The following is a 13,344-nucleotide window of genomic DNA, read 5'->3' as shown; positions in this document are numbered from 1 at the left end:
GTGTTTGTATTGCATAATTTATAATTAATTTATCTTGAATTTGAATTATGTTTGTTGAATATATATATATATATATATATATATATAAATAGTACAACCCCGAAACGGCATGCTGAAACACCCCGAAACTAAAATATTTCATTCCAATTGAAAAAACAAAACACTTGCCAAAACGGAATTGGAAACCTTGATTTTAACCCTTATCTTTCTCACAAGTGTAAAGAACTCATTACTACTAAATCAGAAATCCATTGTTAGCCACTCCATAAATTTACTAAACAATAAAATTGTAGACATTTTACATTTGTTTTTGAATCAAGACAGCAAAAAAGCATTACTTATCAAAGAACCAAGCCTTGGATGAGACAGAAGAGATGGGTTCTCCTTGTGTTTTAAAACAAAAAATTACTTTAAAAATACTTCAGAGATGAATTTATTTTATATTTTCATATTCAAACACGTTCTTGTTCCTATTATATTTTACTTCGAACGGACAGCTCTTTCTTCATTTGGTCCCTTAAAACTCTCCTTAATAACTTGTTGGAACTAGTTCTAGGAATCTCGGGAACAATCCTCACATGGTTTACCTGTCAAAAACATTCAAAAACTTTACCAGTTACCACTACAGAAACACCTCAAGAATGTAAGCATATTGACAAGTGGAGGTGAAGTGACAAACCTTGAACAAAGGATTGAGGTTGGTCTGTATGGCTCTGGTGAATTTCTTCTGCAAATCTTCTGGTTTTGAACTATATCCTTCCTTTAGTACAGCAAACATTACAAGGAGTTCTGGACCTCCATCTTCTGGTGCTGCACTTATTGCAATACTTTCCACTATGCTTTGATCAACATTGTTACACGCATGTTCGATTTCGACAGAACTTGTCTGCAAATGATCAGGAAAAAAATCGAGGTTCAAAAACTTGGAAAACAAGCCTGACAAAAGTTGAAAGAGGAGCAGTTCTAGAGAATGGAATACCTTAATGCCACCAAGATTCATGGTGTCATCAGCCCTGCCTTGCACAATGAAATAGCCTCCAGCAGTTCTCTTAATGATATCTCCATGTCTCCTGAGTTGCTGCAAATTAATGGATATATGAAGGCAATTCTGTCAACTTCTTGATAAGGATTTTAATTACTTACAAGTTTGGACAGAAGCAGAAACGTATTTGTTTGGAGAGGCCGAGACAAAGACATAAAATGAATGTTTATGAGACAGTTTTGAAGTGAATTTATGTCATTTCAAAACAAAACAAGAGGTACAAGGAGACATGTCCTCTCTATCTCCACTGTCTTTGTTTCTTATGTCTTGAGACAACCAAACACTACTTAAAGATGGAAATATGAAAAAAAGCAGGAATTAGCATACCATTCCTTTATACATTGGCATTCCCTTGAAGTAAATTTTGTCATGATCAGCATTAAGCAATCTATCTGATGCTCCCATGATTAAAGGAAACAAGCCTACTTCACCAACACATGGTTGATCATCTGGCTGTAATACAGACAAGACCAAATAGGTAAAATATCTGCACATTCATTGGATAAGTTCCATTGTTTTTATCATGGAAATCTTTGAAATTGTTCACTTGCCAGAAAAATGTTCTTACATAAGGAACTCCGTTGTCGTTAAGGATGACAACGCCTGTAGCCATTGAGGCAGTGCTTAACGCTCCAAAGGCTTGTGGCTGCAATAAAGTTCCTTGGAGGTAGCTTGATGCAAGCTCCGTGCCTCCACAAACTTCAATAATGGGCTTGTAATAAGCTCTTGAAGAAAGCCAGAGGACATTATCAACATCAGAGGCTTCTCCAGCAGTAACAAAGGATCTGCAGATGCATTTGTATTTTTTAAAAGTCCTCCGGAAATGTGGAAGCAAAGATTTAACCGTAGTTGAAAGAAAAGATAACCTTATCTTTGTCCAATTTAAGCCTTTCATGCAATTTGTACTCTTCCAAGCTTTTACCATAGTTGGGATCGTGCCCAGAATAGTCACACCGGCATCCTGAACAGGTGGAATAGAAAAAGATAAGGTGGTTGTTCATCCTACTGAAGAACTCACCCTGCCTTGGCTGTTTTCTCATGCAGCTGCTGCCTCCTGTGGTCCGCTTTGCTTTTTGCCTTATTTGTTTTTATTTTTTTGTTGGTTTCAATGATTTTTAAGGGTGCCCAAACTGTTCTGTTTATTCTAGAAATTCAACCAATTTGTTATAAATGCTTAAAGCTGAGGGTAAGCACGGAGTCACTAGAGACATGGCATTTATAGCAAAGCAGAATAAGTATCAGACACATTACCTGAACAAATTTTCCGAAACCACCGCCAAGAGGAGATCCATGATAGAGAGCAAAAGTTGCACCGCTTAGAAAGGCTTCATAAAGCACAATTGGTCCTGCTACCCATCCTAGATTTGTAGGATAGCAGAAAACATCTCCAACTTGAAGATCAACATAAGCCCATCCGTCGTTAGCTGCTCGAATTGGCGAAAGCTGTGTCCATGGTATAGCTTTTGGTTCTCCTGATTCGGACCAATGACCAAGTAAAAAACTTATGAGACAAACAGAAAGCCAAAGTATGGCAAACACTAAATACTTGGTGAGCAATTTTGTTACCTGTGGTTCCAGATGAAAAGAGTATGTTAGTCGGAAAGTCTATTGGATTATAAACTGGAGAGTAATGATTTGGCCTTTCACAGACCATTGAAGTACAAGATATTTTAGTCAGATTCATACCAAATGATTCCCTAAACAACGATAATGATTGTCTTGAAAGACCACCCTTAAACAGTAGCTTTGCACATTACCTTGGAAGGTTTATGACACTGGCAAGAAAATCTCCCCAAGATTGATCCTGTTCTCTTAATTTAATGCATACATCTTCCCCACTCACAGGGAGCACAATAGCTTTATGTGGAGCAGCTTCTACGACTCGACTGCAAAAGAAAGAATAAACCATGATGTTCCTTTTCATGCTGTCTCAAGTCTAACAGAATTCAGAACTGCAATGCATTTGCGCATCAAATTCCAGAAAGAAAGTTTAGCATTGCAGAATTGACTTCCATCTTAGGCAAATGTTTCATGTATGAAGGCATTTTGGAGTTCCTTCAAACAAAAACTATTATTTGGAACTTAGAAGTTAGCATCTATGATATGTAGAAGGGTTTCTGCACCTCAGAGTCATTCTACAATAAATAATCTCATAGGCTGAGAATTTAGAATCATCATCAATTGCAATCTAGATTGTTAGACATACGTTATAAAATATAGCATACAAAGCATATGTTAATTAGCTATTGGAGTCTTGATTGTTAGACATACGGATGATCAATCTGCAATACTAAAATGTTTTCTGCAATTTCGGCCAACGGTAGCAAATAAGTTGGTGGTAGGTTCAAGCATCTTTTGAGGGCTGCACTAGGGTAACTCTAGATTCAAATGCGTGGTTTATTTCTTTTAAGAACTGGCATTTCCAAATTCCAATACATGAATAAATTTAGCACTGAAAGATAAGATTCACCTGTATAAGGGGAACTTTCTCCCCCCTCTCAGTATAAAATCCTGCATTCAAATTGAAGGCAGGAATCAATTCTGAATACAATATTGAAACATGCTATAGCTATCATCAAAATCAAGTTCATATCCTTTGGTGATACTAAATTAAGTGATATATAAAAGTGAGATTTGACCTGAGTAAAGATACCCTTTGCGTTAGACACATGCAAACGAGTAGCAATTTCCTTTGCTGCAAAGCTATCAGCAATGGATACAACAACGCATCCTGCTAGAATAATCGCAAAATATATTATAATCGCATGGACTGTCATTGGCATGTCAATCGCAATTACATCCCCCTTCGAAAATGTTGCATCCACTGCATTTGCCACTAACCTGCAACCCATGTTGTTGACATTAATTTAACAGAATATAAAGCAGAAAAAGAAAGAGAAGACAGGAGAAATGCAGAAAAAAATTGACAAAGTGAAACAAAAAAAATTCAAAGACGCTGCTAGTTTTAACTTATAATCATGTTTCACTAAGATGAAACCTAAGCTGCATATCATTATATAAATAGAGTAAGAAGATGGGATCATACATTACTCGTTCTCGAAGTTCTTTTAATGTCATACAATGAAGTTTGGAATCACAACCTTCATCTCTCCATATGACTGCCAAACTATCATCATCTTTTCGAGGATGTCTACTGGGCTGTAAACAGCATTCAGCAATATTCAAAACTGAACCTGGAAGCCAAGTTCCCCCTCGTTTCGATTTGTCAGTGATGTCTAGAATGCACCTTGGAGGTTCACGAAATACAACAGGAAGTTCTTTCAGAAGTATTGACCAATAAGCCTGGAACTCCATCAGAAAATGTTAAACTCACCAGAAAACATAATCTATAACTATGATACTTGAAGCAGTCCTTGCTTACCTCGGGATGTTGAGCAGTGAATTTCTGAAAGAGATTAAAACTTGAAATAGGGTCCTTGTATGAAGTCCCTAAAAGCCTTGGACCATGAACTTCCATTATCCTTCCCAAGTTTGTATGTTTTGACTGATCCCTGACACAGAAAATTAAAGATCTATCATTCATGAACATCCTAATTAATAGAAGCATATATATATATATATAATAGCTAGCTTTACCAAGAGGTTAACTATGGAGACGGGAAAGGAAAAGAACTCACAGAGAAGGGAACCAGTAAAGAGGAGGTCCATTGTTGGTGGAATCCCAGTGAGCATAGACAGAGTAGTAAACCAGTTGGTGCAGCCCATGTGGATAACATGGCTTTAGCACTCTTTTAGCCACCAGCTTTTGCCACAACTCTCTAGGGTCTGACCCTTTAGCAGCACCAATTGTTTCTTTGAGGATTTTGTGAAATTCTTTGGCATTGTCTATGCATAGACCTGCCTTGATTATATCATTCACTTCCAGTTCATCTATGCCTTTCCTCTCCATTTCCCTGTGTGTCGGTGTCTTGATAACAACTTCAGAAGCAGAAAGAGATGGGAGAATAGTGTCTGTTGGTCCCTATGCCAAGTGAAAACTTGATATTCTTATATAATAGAACAAGCCAATTACTCATCTTTTGTCAAAGAATCATCCTAATCTAAAAGTTTAAATTATTAGGCGAGGTTTCAAGATATGATTTATATTATTTTTTAACACACTCCCTCAAGTGAAAGCTCTTTGAACTTGAAATTTGTACAGATTTACACTACTTTATGCTTTATTTTTATCAAATAAATAAAAATAGTGAGATTCGAACTCGTAACCGCTTGGTCAACAAGACTTTAATATCATGTCAAAAAATCATCTCAATCTTAAAGAAGAATGCATAGGCATTGTCAACTTATTTACAAAATCCCAAGTTAATTTCTAACACGCTAGAGAAGAATGCACTTGCATTGTTAATGTATTTTTTAACTCCAGAAAAAAAAAATCATCTCAATCTTAAAAAAGAATGCATAGGCATATATTGTCAACTTATTTACAAAATCCCAAGTTAATTTCTAACACGCTATAGAAGAATGCACATGCATTGTTAATGTATTTTTTAACTCTAGGAAAAAGTTTTAATTCAGATTAATATATGTTTAATAAAATAAAATGAAAATTATATGAGCTAATAAATCATAAAAATTATTAATGCTAACTAAAAATTAAAGTTGAAAAATATATTTGTATGAAAATATTTGAACTCGTGACATAGGATATTTTTAGATTTTTTTTATTTCATTATATAACAATAAAAGTGAATTTTCATATGAAATGTGATAATTTAAATTTTATAGAAGAAAATATGATTATTAGTGTAAATTCTCTTTTTGTTATTAATGTATTTTTTTAACAAAAAAATATTATTTTTTTTAGCTATGTTGTTTATTACATAGAAATTGTAAGCAATTAAAATCAATATCCCAAAAAGCTTTAACACATAAAAACTATCTTCTTGATAAAAAAAAAAAAAACTATTTCCCTTATTAATATGTTTTTTTTTTACCAAATCTTGTTTCATTTAAAGTTTTTGTTATTTAAAAAATATCATAATTTTAAAAGCAAATTATAATAAAATAAAGAATCAATAATTTTGACATGAATGGTATTAAAAGATATAAAAACAATAAAATTGAGAAAAATCAAATAAAATAATTTAAAAAAAAATTAAAAAAAAATAGATCATTTCATTCACATTTAATAAAAAATGCATATTGAGTTCATATATAATTATTTAGAAAGCAATATTAATATTAATATAAAAGACACTAATATTTTCTGAAAATAATGGCATAATCTAATAATTATTTAATTATTTGAATAATTTATTTTTAAAAAAATAATCTAATTATAAAATGTGAAAAGAGAAAAAAGAATAAGTTGAGAAAAATTAAAAGAGCAAACTCATATTTGAATCCAATATGATGATATCTTGGCCCAATGTTTTTGTTTTTACGTCCATCTGCTCATACATGGAAGGTCACATATGGCAACTAACATGTCAAAAGCGGTGTGGGAAGCATGGAAAGAAAAAAAATAGTATGAGCAACATGTGAAAAGGGAGTGTTAAATTTATCCAATTCGAATTAGAAATATTTCAAATCTTCTTCTCTTTCCTTCCTTAATGAGGTTATTTTGGATATATAAAATTTAAATTTAGTCATATTCAAGTTATGTGATTTATTTTCATTAGTTTTAATAGCAAAAATATGATGAAATGAAACGATATATATATATATATATATATATACATGGGAAATATAAAAACTTTATAAGGATATATTAAATGTAATTAAGAATATAATAATAGATTGGATAAATAAGGACATGCATGGAGAATCATTTCTCCAATTTTCCTTAGGGATTATTTTCACATGTAGCCATCCATGCATCCAAATATAAGATACTACGTCAAAAATATCTTTCCATTTCCTACAAAACACTAGATACGGTGTTCATGCTTCACTGCAGAACTAGATCTGTGTTAGTTAACACAAACATGCTGGATTGAGCATAGCTCTGCTTTTACCGAGCAGTGATCATAGTTGTTACTTGTTAGTGTTTAAATAAGACAAAAAAAAAAAAAAGAGAAAATTATACGAATTTATTTGAATGTAAGATCAATACGAAGAGTCCTATTTATACATAAAAATAATCACCTAATATAGAAGGGCATTAATAAAAAAAAGTATTACAATATAATTAAGTAATGTTCTTATTATGAATTTTACACAATAAATATGAGATATAGTAGCTTATCATTACTATGATAAATTAATATGTAGTTAGGAAGTGCAGAGAAGCTAAGAGCCATATCATGCGAAGATCAAATATTTAATAACCTCGATCTGCACAAAATAACCTGTGAACCACGCATTGGCCAGAATGGATCTTGCTAAACCAAAGTTTTTGTAGACAAAATCCACAGCAGCATGAACTCGATAAATGCACAAAATCGTATTGCATGAGCTGATCAGTTTTCAAGGCTGTACGTAAAGCTGAAATCCAAAGCATCTAAGCATGAAAAAAGTTGCGGAGAAGGGAAGCAATAACGAGGAGGTTCATTATTGGTTGTGGAATCACAGCAGTAGTAATTAAACCAGTTTGTGCATGCAGGCCATGTTCATACAGTGGCTTTGGCATTCTTTAATTTAGCCACCAGCTTTTGCCACAACTCTCTAAAGTCTGACCCTTTAGCAGCACCAATTTGTTATACCCAAAGAAGTATAAATGAATTCTGGCAATTTGAGGAGTCAAGAAAACTCTAACGAATACACACGGTATAATTGGAATTCAAATAATATCCTTTATTTTCAATATTCTAGCCTTTTATAGGCTTTTAACAAACTTGCAATAAATAGTAATTGACTCTCTTAACTAGCTTTTAATAGGAAATAACTAACTCTCTTAACTAGCTGAATTAAAAATATGCATAACCTAAAATACCCTTTAATAATTAAGTAATTCCTTAGCTTATTTGGCCTCATTTTACTTAAACACTTTGGGCGTATAACATAACCTTTCCCTTCAGAAGAACTCGCCCACGAGTTCGGGATATGTTTTACTCATCTCTTCCTCATCCACCCAGGTGGCATCTTCCTCGTTAGCTCCCTTCTATTGAACCAAGAAATCAATTCATGTGCGATTCCCTTTTTTCTTGAGCCTTCTTTCTAATATTTTCTCTGGTTCGGGTGTCAGTATGCCTTCTTTCATTAATGTCGGTAGTCTAGGGTTAGGGTTTAACTGAGTTCCAATCTTCTTCTTGAGGCAAGAGATGTGAAATACTAGGTAAATCTTGGAGCCTTTAGGTAAATCAAGTTTGTATGCAACTTTTCTAATTTTTTGAATGATCTGGAAGGGCCCAAAATATCTTAGAGAAAGCTTCAAGCTTTTCCTTACTGCTATCGTTACCTGTCTATAAGGTCTTAACCTTAAATAGACCCAATCCACCACATTATATTCCCTCTCTTTTCTCTTTTTATCTGCGTATAACTTCATTCTTGTTTGAGCTTCTTGCAGGTTTTCCCGTGCCAAAGTTAGGATGAAATCTCGACTTTTCATTTCGTCTTCAACTGCTTGTACTGTCGTGGTCCCAGACTCATATGGAAGGAGCCGTGGAGGCTCTTGTCCGTAAACGATCTTAAAGGGAGTAAACCATGTGGAGGAGTGCTCTGAAGTATTATATGTCCACTCGACTAAAGGTAGCCAACTGGCCCAATCTTTGGGTCTATCACTGGTAAAACTAAGGTACCCTTCTAACCATTTGTTCATTACCTATGTCTGCCCATCCGTTTGAGGGTGATATGCTGAACTCAATAACAGCTTGGTTCCACTTGAATGGAAGATTTCTTTTCAAAAATTACTTGTGAATATTTTATCTCGATCATTGACTATGCTCGGTGGTATGCCGTGTAATTTGAATATGTTTTTCATGAATGTCTTTGCTATTGTTGCTGCTGTATATAAATGTGCCATTGGTATGTAATGACTGTACTTGCTAAACCTGTCTACTATCACCATGATTACATTGTACCATTTGGACATAGGTAACCCCTCTATGAAGTTCATACTAATATCCACCTATACTTTACTTGGAATTGGCAGAGGCTGCAAAGCCCCAGTTGGTTTGAGGTTTTCTATTTTGTTTCTTTGGCATGCCTCGCATTCTCTAATGAATTTTCTGATGTCCTTTCTCAGGCCATGCCAAATGAATTCCCTCTTGAGCCTAGAATGAGTCTTTTGTGAAACAGTATGCCCTCTCATGGGGCTACTATGGAATTGTTGCATGACTTGCTCCTGCTGCATCTTTAAGGTCTCTTTGTAGAATAAAAACCCCCATCTAACCTGATACTTGAGGGGATCCAGATCACCTTGATCGTAGTAGTTAAGTAATTGTTGCAACTGGGGATCTTGGTTGTATACTTGATGGAGCCCTTCCTACCAATTAACAGTAACCATACTGATGGCCTTGGCTTCTCTATAATTAGTCATAGTCCCCTCTGGTTCTGAATTGTTCCCCTGATTCGGTAACCTAGAGAGAGCATCTGCTACCTTATTTTCTTTGCCACTATGATATTCCACACTAAAATCAAAGCCTAACAGCTTTGTTATCCATTTTTGTTAAAAAGGTATTCCAACCTTTTGTTCCAAAAAGTGCTTTAGAGCTTGTTGGTCAGTTCTTACTTTAAATCTGTGTCCCAGCAGATAATGTCTCCATTTCTAAATTGCTAACACAAGAGCCAGAAATTCTTTTTCATAAGTAAATAAGAACAATTTTTTACCTTTTAATGATTGGCTTAAATAAGCTAGAGGCCTCTCTTCCTGCATTAAAACTGCTCCCAACCCATTTCCAGAAGCATCACATTCTACCACAAATATTTTGGAAAAATCTGGCAAGGCAAGAACAGGAGGTGTCACCATAGCTGCCTTTAAGGCTACAAAAGCTTGGTTGGCCTGCTCACCCCACCTAAATGAATTTTTCTTAAGTAAGGCAGTTAGAGGAGTTGTAATATTTCCATAGCCTTTTACAAACTTCCTGTAATAACCTGTTAACCCCAAAAATCCTCTTAAAGCCTTAGGATTCTTAGGTTCAGGCCACTCCATCATGGTTGAAATCTTTAATGGATGTGCTTGGACTCCCTCTTTAGAAATAATATGGCTCAAGTACTCCACTTCCCGACAGCCAAAGATACATTTTGAGGCCTTAACATATAGCTGATGTCGTCTAAAAACTTCTAAGACAACTCTTAGATGCCCCACATATTCTTCAATATATTTACTGTACACAAGTATGTCATAAAAAAAACTAACACAAATTTCCTGAGATGTGGCCTGAATATCTCATTCATCAATCCTTGAAAGGTTGATGGGGCATTGGTGAGCCCAAAAGACATCATTAAAAACTCATAATGCCCCTCATGGGTACGAAAGGTAGTTTTAGGCACATCTTCATTCTGATTTGATGGTAGCCCGATCGCAAGTCAAGTTTAGAAAACATCTCAGCACCATTAAGCTCATCTAATAATTCATCTATATTAGGAATGGGAAACTTATCTTTGATGGAATCTTTGTTGAGAGCTCGATAATCAACACACATTCGCCAACTTCCATCTGCCTTCCTCACCAAGAGAACTGGTGAAGAGTATTGACTTTGACTTGATTTTATGATCCCGGCTTTTAGCATTTCCCTAACCAGCTTCTCAATTTCTTCTTTTTTTATAGTAGGGGTATCGATGAGGCTTAACACATGTTGGTTTAGTTGCTTCGTGGAGATGAATCCGATGGTCGTGACTCCTAGGAGGTAGGAGTCCAATGGGTTCAGCAAACACTATTTTGAATTCATTCAAAATAGTTTATAGGGCAGGCTCTACTGGTGCTTCTCCTAGACTATCACTGATCTCCAGAAACTGCAGCCATATTCCTCTCCCTTCTACAAGGGCAACCTTGCTCAAACTATGTTCTTCCTCAATGGCTTTCTTGGGTAACCTCAAGTCTTGCAGAAATAATTTCTTTTTGTCCACAAAGAAACTCATACTTAAATCAGCAAAGTTCCACTGAATAGTTCCCAAACTTATTAACCAATCTACCCCTAACACAACATCACACCCACCTAGGGTCAATAAAAATAGATTGGCTAAAACTTTACAGCTTTGCATCTTCAAAAGAATTGTCTTACAGCAACCTTGGCAAGAAAAGGTGTCCCCATTTGCAACTTGGACTACCAATTGGCCTTCCTTCACTAGTAGTTTTACCCTCCTTGCCACATTCACATCAATAAAACAATATGTACTATCGGTATCAATAAGAACAATAACTGAGCATGTCCTAATTTTCCCAACTAATCACATAGTTTTGGGAGAAGGTGCCCCTGTAATGGCATGCAAGGATATGTCTAATAGATCAGCTTGTTGGACTGCAGGTATATTCTATGTATCAGGTTGATTAAATGTCTCTTCTTCTCCCTATTCTTCTTCTCCCTCCTCTTTGAATTCCATTCCCTCGAGTAAGTATAATTTGGGTCTGCTGCATTTGTGTCCTTGATGGTACTTTTCATCACAAAAATAGCACAGACCTTTTTCCCTTCTTTCCTGCATTTGGTTAGGACTTATACGCCTTATGGGGTATGGGTTTCTTCTCTAGAATGGTGGGTTATATCTTGGTTGTTGGGGGGGTGGAAGTTTAAGTGCTGGGTTTGGGGCTGCTAATCTGGGCATGGGATTTTGTCCAGGTAATCTGAGAGGAGTAAACTTGAATGAAGGTATATATGAGTTATTTTGGTTTTGAGTGTTTCGATGAGGGAAATGTTTTCTGGTTACTTCTTCTTCTTGTAGCCGAGCCAAACCAAAAGCAACAGCAAGAGTATTTGGTTTGAACATGGTAACAATAATTCGCAATTCATCTTTTAAACCACTTAGGAAGGTACTTATCGAAACTCTTCACTTACCCCACTTATTTTATTGGACAGGATCTCAAAATCTATTTGCTACTGCTCTACGCTTCCATTCTGCCTCAATTTGGTGAATGCACCCACTGGATCCTCATATGCCGAAGGTCCAAATCTAGTGCGAAGAGCCTCTAAAAAGTCACCTCATCTGGTCACTGGGCTTGATTCTTGCACCTAATAATACCAAGTTAGCGTTTTTCCTTCCATGTGGAAAGAAGCAATTTCCAGCTTATGGTCCTCCGGAGTCTCAAAATAATTAAAGAATTGTTGAGCCTTTAAGATCCATTCGCTAGGATCTCCCCCATCAAAACGAGGAAAATCCAATTGAGGAGTCCCCGGTGTCCATCAAACAGAGGATTAGCATGTATTTTGACATTGTTAGAAGTTCCTTCCCCTGAATGAGTTTTAGTTGTAATTTATACCAGGCTATCATAGCTTAATACCAAATTATTGAGTTGTTGTAGCACACCTTCTATTAGCATTCCATGCCTGGATTGCTCTTCTTTAAGAGCAGTGGTTGCCCCTTGTAAATTTTGTATTGTTTCAGATAACTGGGATAATCTTGTTCCCTCAATCATGTCACAGGAACGCCTGCACTGATACCAACTTGTTATACCCAAAGAAGTATAAATGAATTTTGGCAATTTGAGGAGCCAGGAAACCCCCACAAATGCACACGGCACAATTGGAATTCAAATGATATCCTTTATTTCCAATACTCTAGCCTTTTATAGGCTTTTAATATTGCAATAAATTGTAACTGACTCTTTTAACTAGCTTTTACTATGAAATAACTAACCCTCTTAACTAGCTTTTAATAGGAATTAAATGACCTATTGTTTCCAAATAATAAATTACGTAACAGCTGAATTGAAAATATGCATAACCTAAAATACCCTTTAATAATTAAGTAATTCCTTAGCTTATTTGACCTCATTTTTTAAAACACTTTGGGCGTATAACACAATTGTTTCTTTGAGGATTTTGTGAGATTCTTTGGCATCTTCTATGCATAGACCTGCCTTGATTATATCATTCGCTTCCATTTCATCCATGCCTTTCCTCTCCAATATTTCTCTATGAATGTATGTGTTGTGTCTTGATAAAAAGTTCAGATAGGAGACTAGTGTCGGTTATAAAGATAAATTTATTTTTTATTTTTTATTTTTTCATTTGGTTAACTAAACAAGTTTTTATCTTTTTAATATTTGTCTGAGAAACTATCTAATTACAATAATATGAGTATGAAACTATCTCATCAAGGAAGTTAATTATCTAATCTCTTTAAAGACAATCAATTCCCTTTTTTTTATTTTACACATGGAAGCAATTTCAACAATTTCATCAATTTCTTGGCATCAATATCTCTAGATACACAATAGACTTCACACAACTCCCTCATGCCATGCT

At 35.2% G+C, this 13,344-nt stretch overlaps 1 protein-coding gene across 2 annotated transcripts; it reads right to left on the bottom strand.

Moving 5' to 3' along the window:
• Positions 1-236: 236 nt before the first annotated feature.
• On the bottom strand, positions 237-5,044 carry LOC7483252 (probable CoA ligase CCL12). 2 transcript variants are annotated; one of them, XM_002297603.4, is made up of 14 exons: positions 4,681-5,044; positions 4,425-4,554; positions 4,089-4,345; positions 3,682-3,883; positions 3,513-3,553; positions 2,800-2,928; positions 2,609-2,682; positions 2,294-2,514; positions 1,909-2,003; positions 1,611-1,827; positions 1,370-1,495; positions 980-1,078; positions 680-886; positions 237-587 (listed from the first exon to the last, which is right to left on the bottom strand). In XM_002297603.4, exons 1-14 carry the CDS (start codon positions 4,950-4,952, stop codon positions 474-476), a joined length of 2,184 nt encoding a protein of 727 aa, XP_002297639.2. In that variant the 5' UTR covers positions 4,953-5,044; the 3' UTR covers positions 237-473. The 2 variants fall into 2 exon arrangements, with proteins under 2 accessions (XP_002297639.2, XP_024465653.1); XM_024609885.2 differs by having other exon boundaries at positions 4,425-4,547; positions 4,681-4,923.
• Between the last annotated feature and the right edge of the window lie 8,300 nt (positions 5,045-13,344).

This window comes from Populus trichocarpa, chromosome 1 (assembly GCF_000002775.5).
Source record: "Populus trichocarpa isolate Nisqually-1 chromosome 1, P.trichocarpa_v4.1, whole genome shotgun sequence".
NCBI classification, from domain to species: Eukaryota; Viridiplantae; Streptophyta; class Magnoliopsida; order Malpighiales; family Salicaceae; genus Populus; species Populus trichocarpa.
Note: the sequence above shows the minus strand (reverse complement) of the source record. Positions and strands in the feature narration are given on the sequence as shown.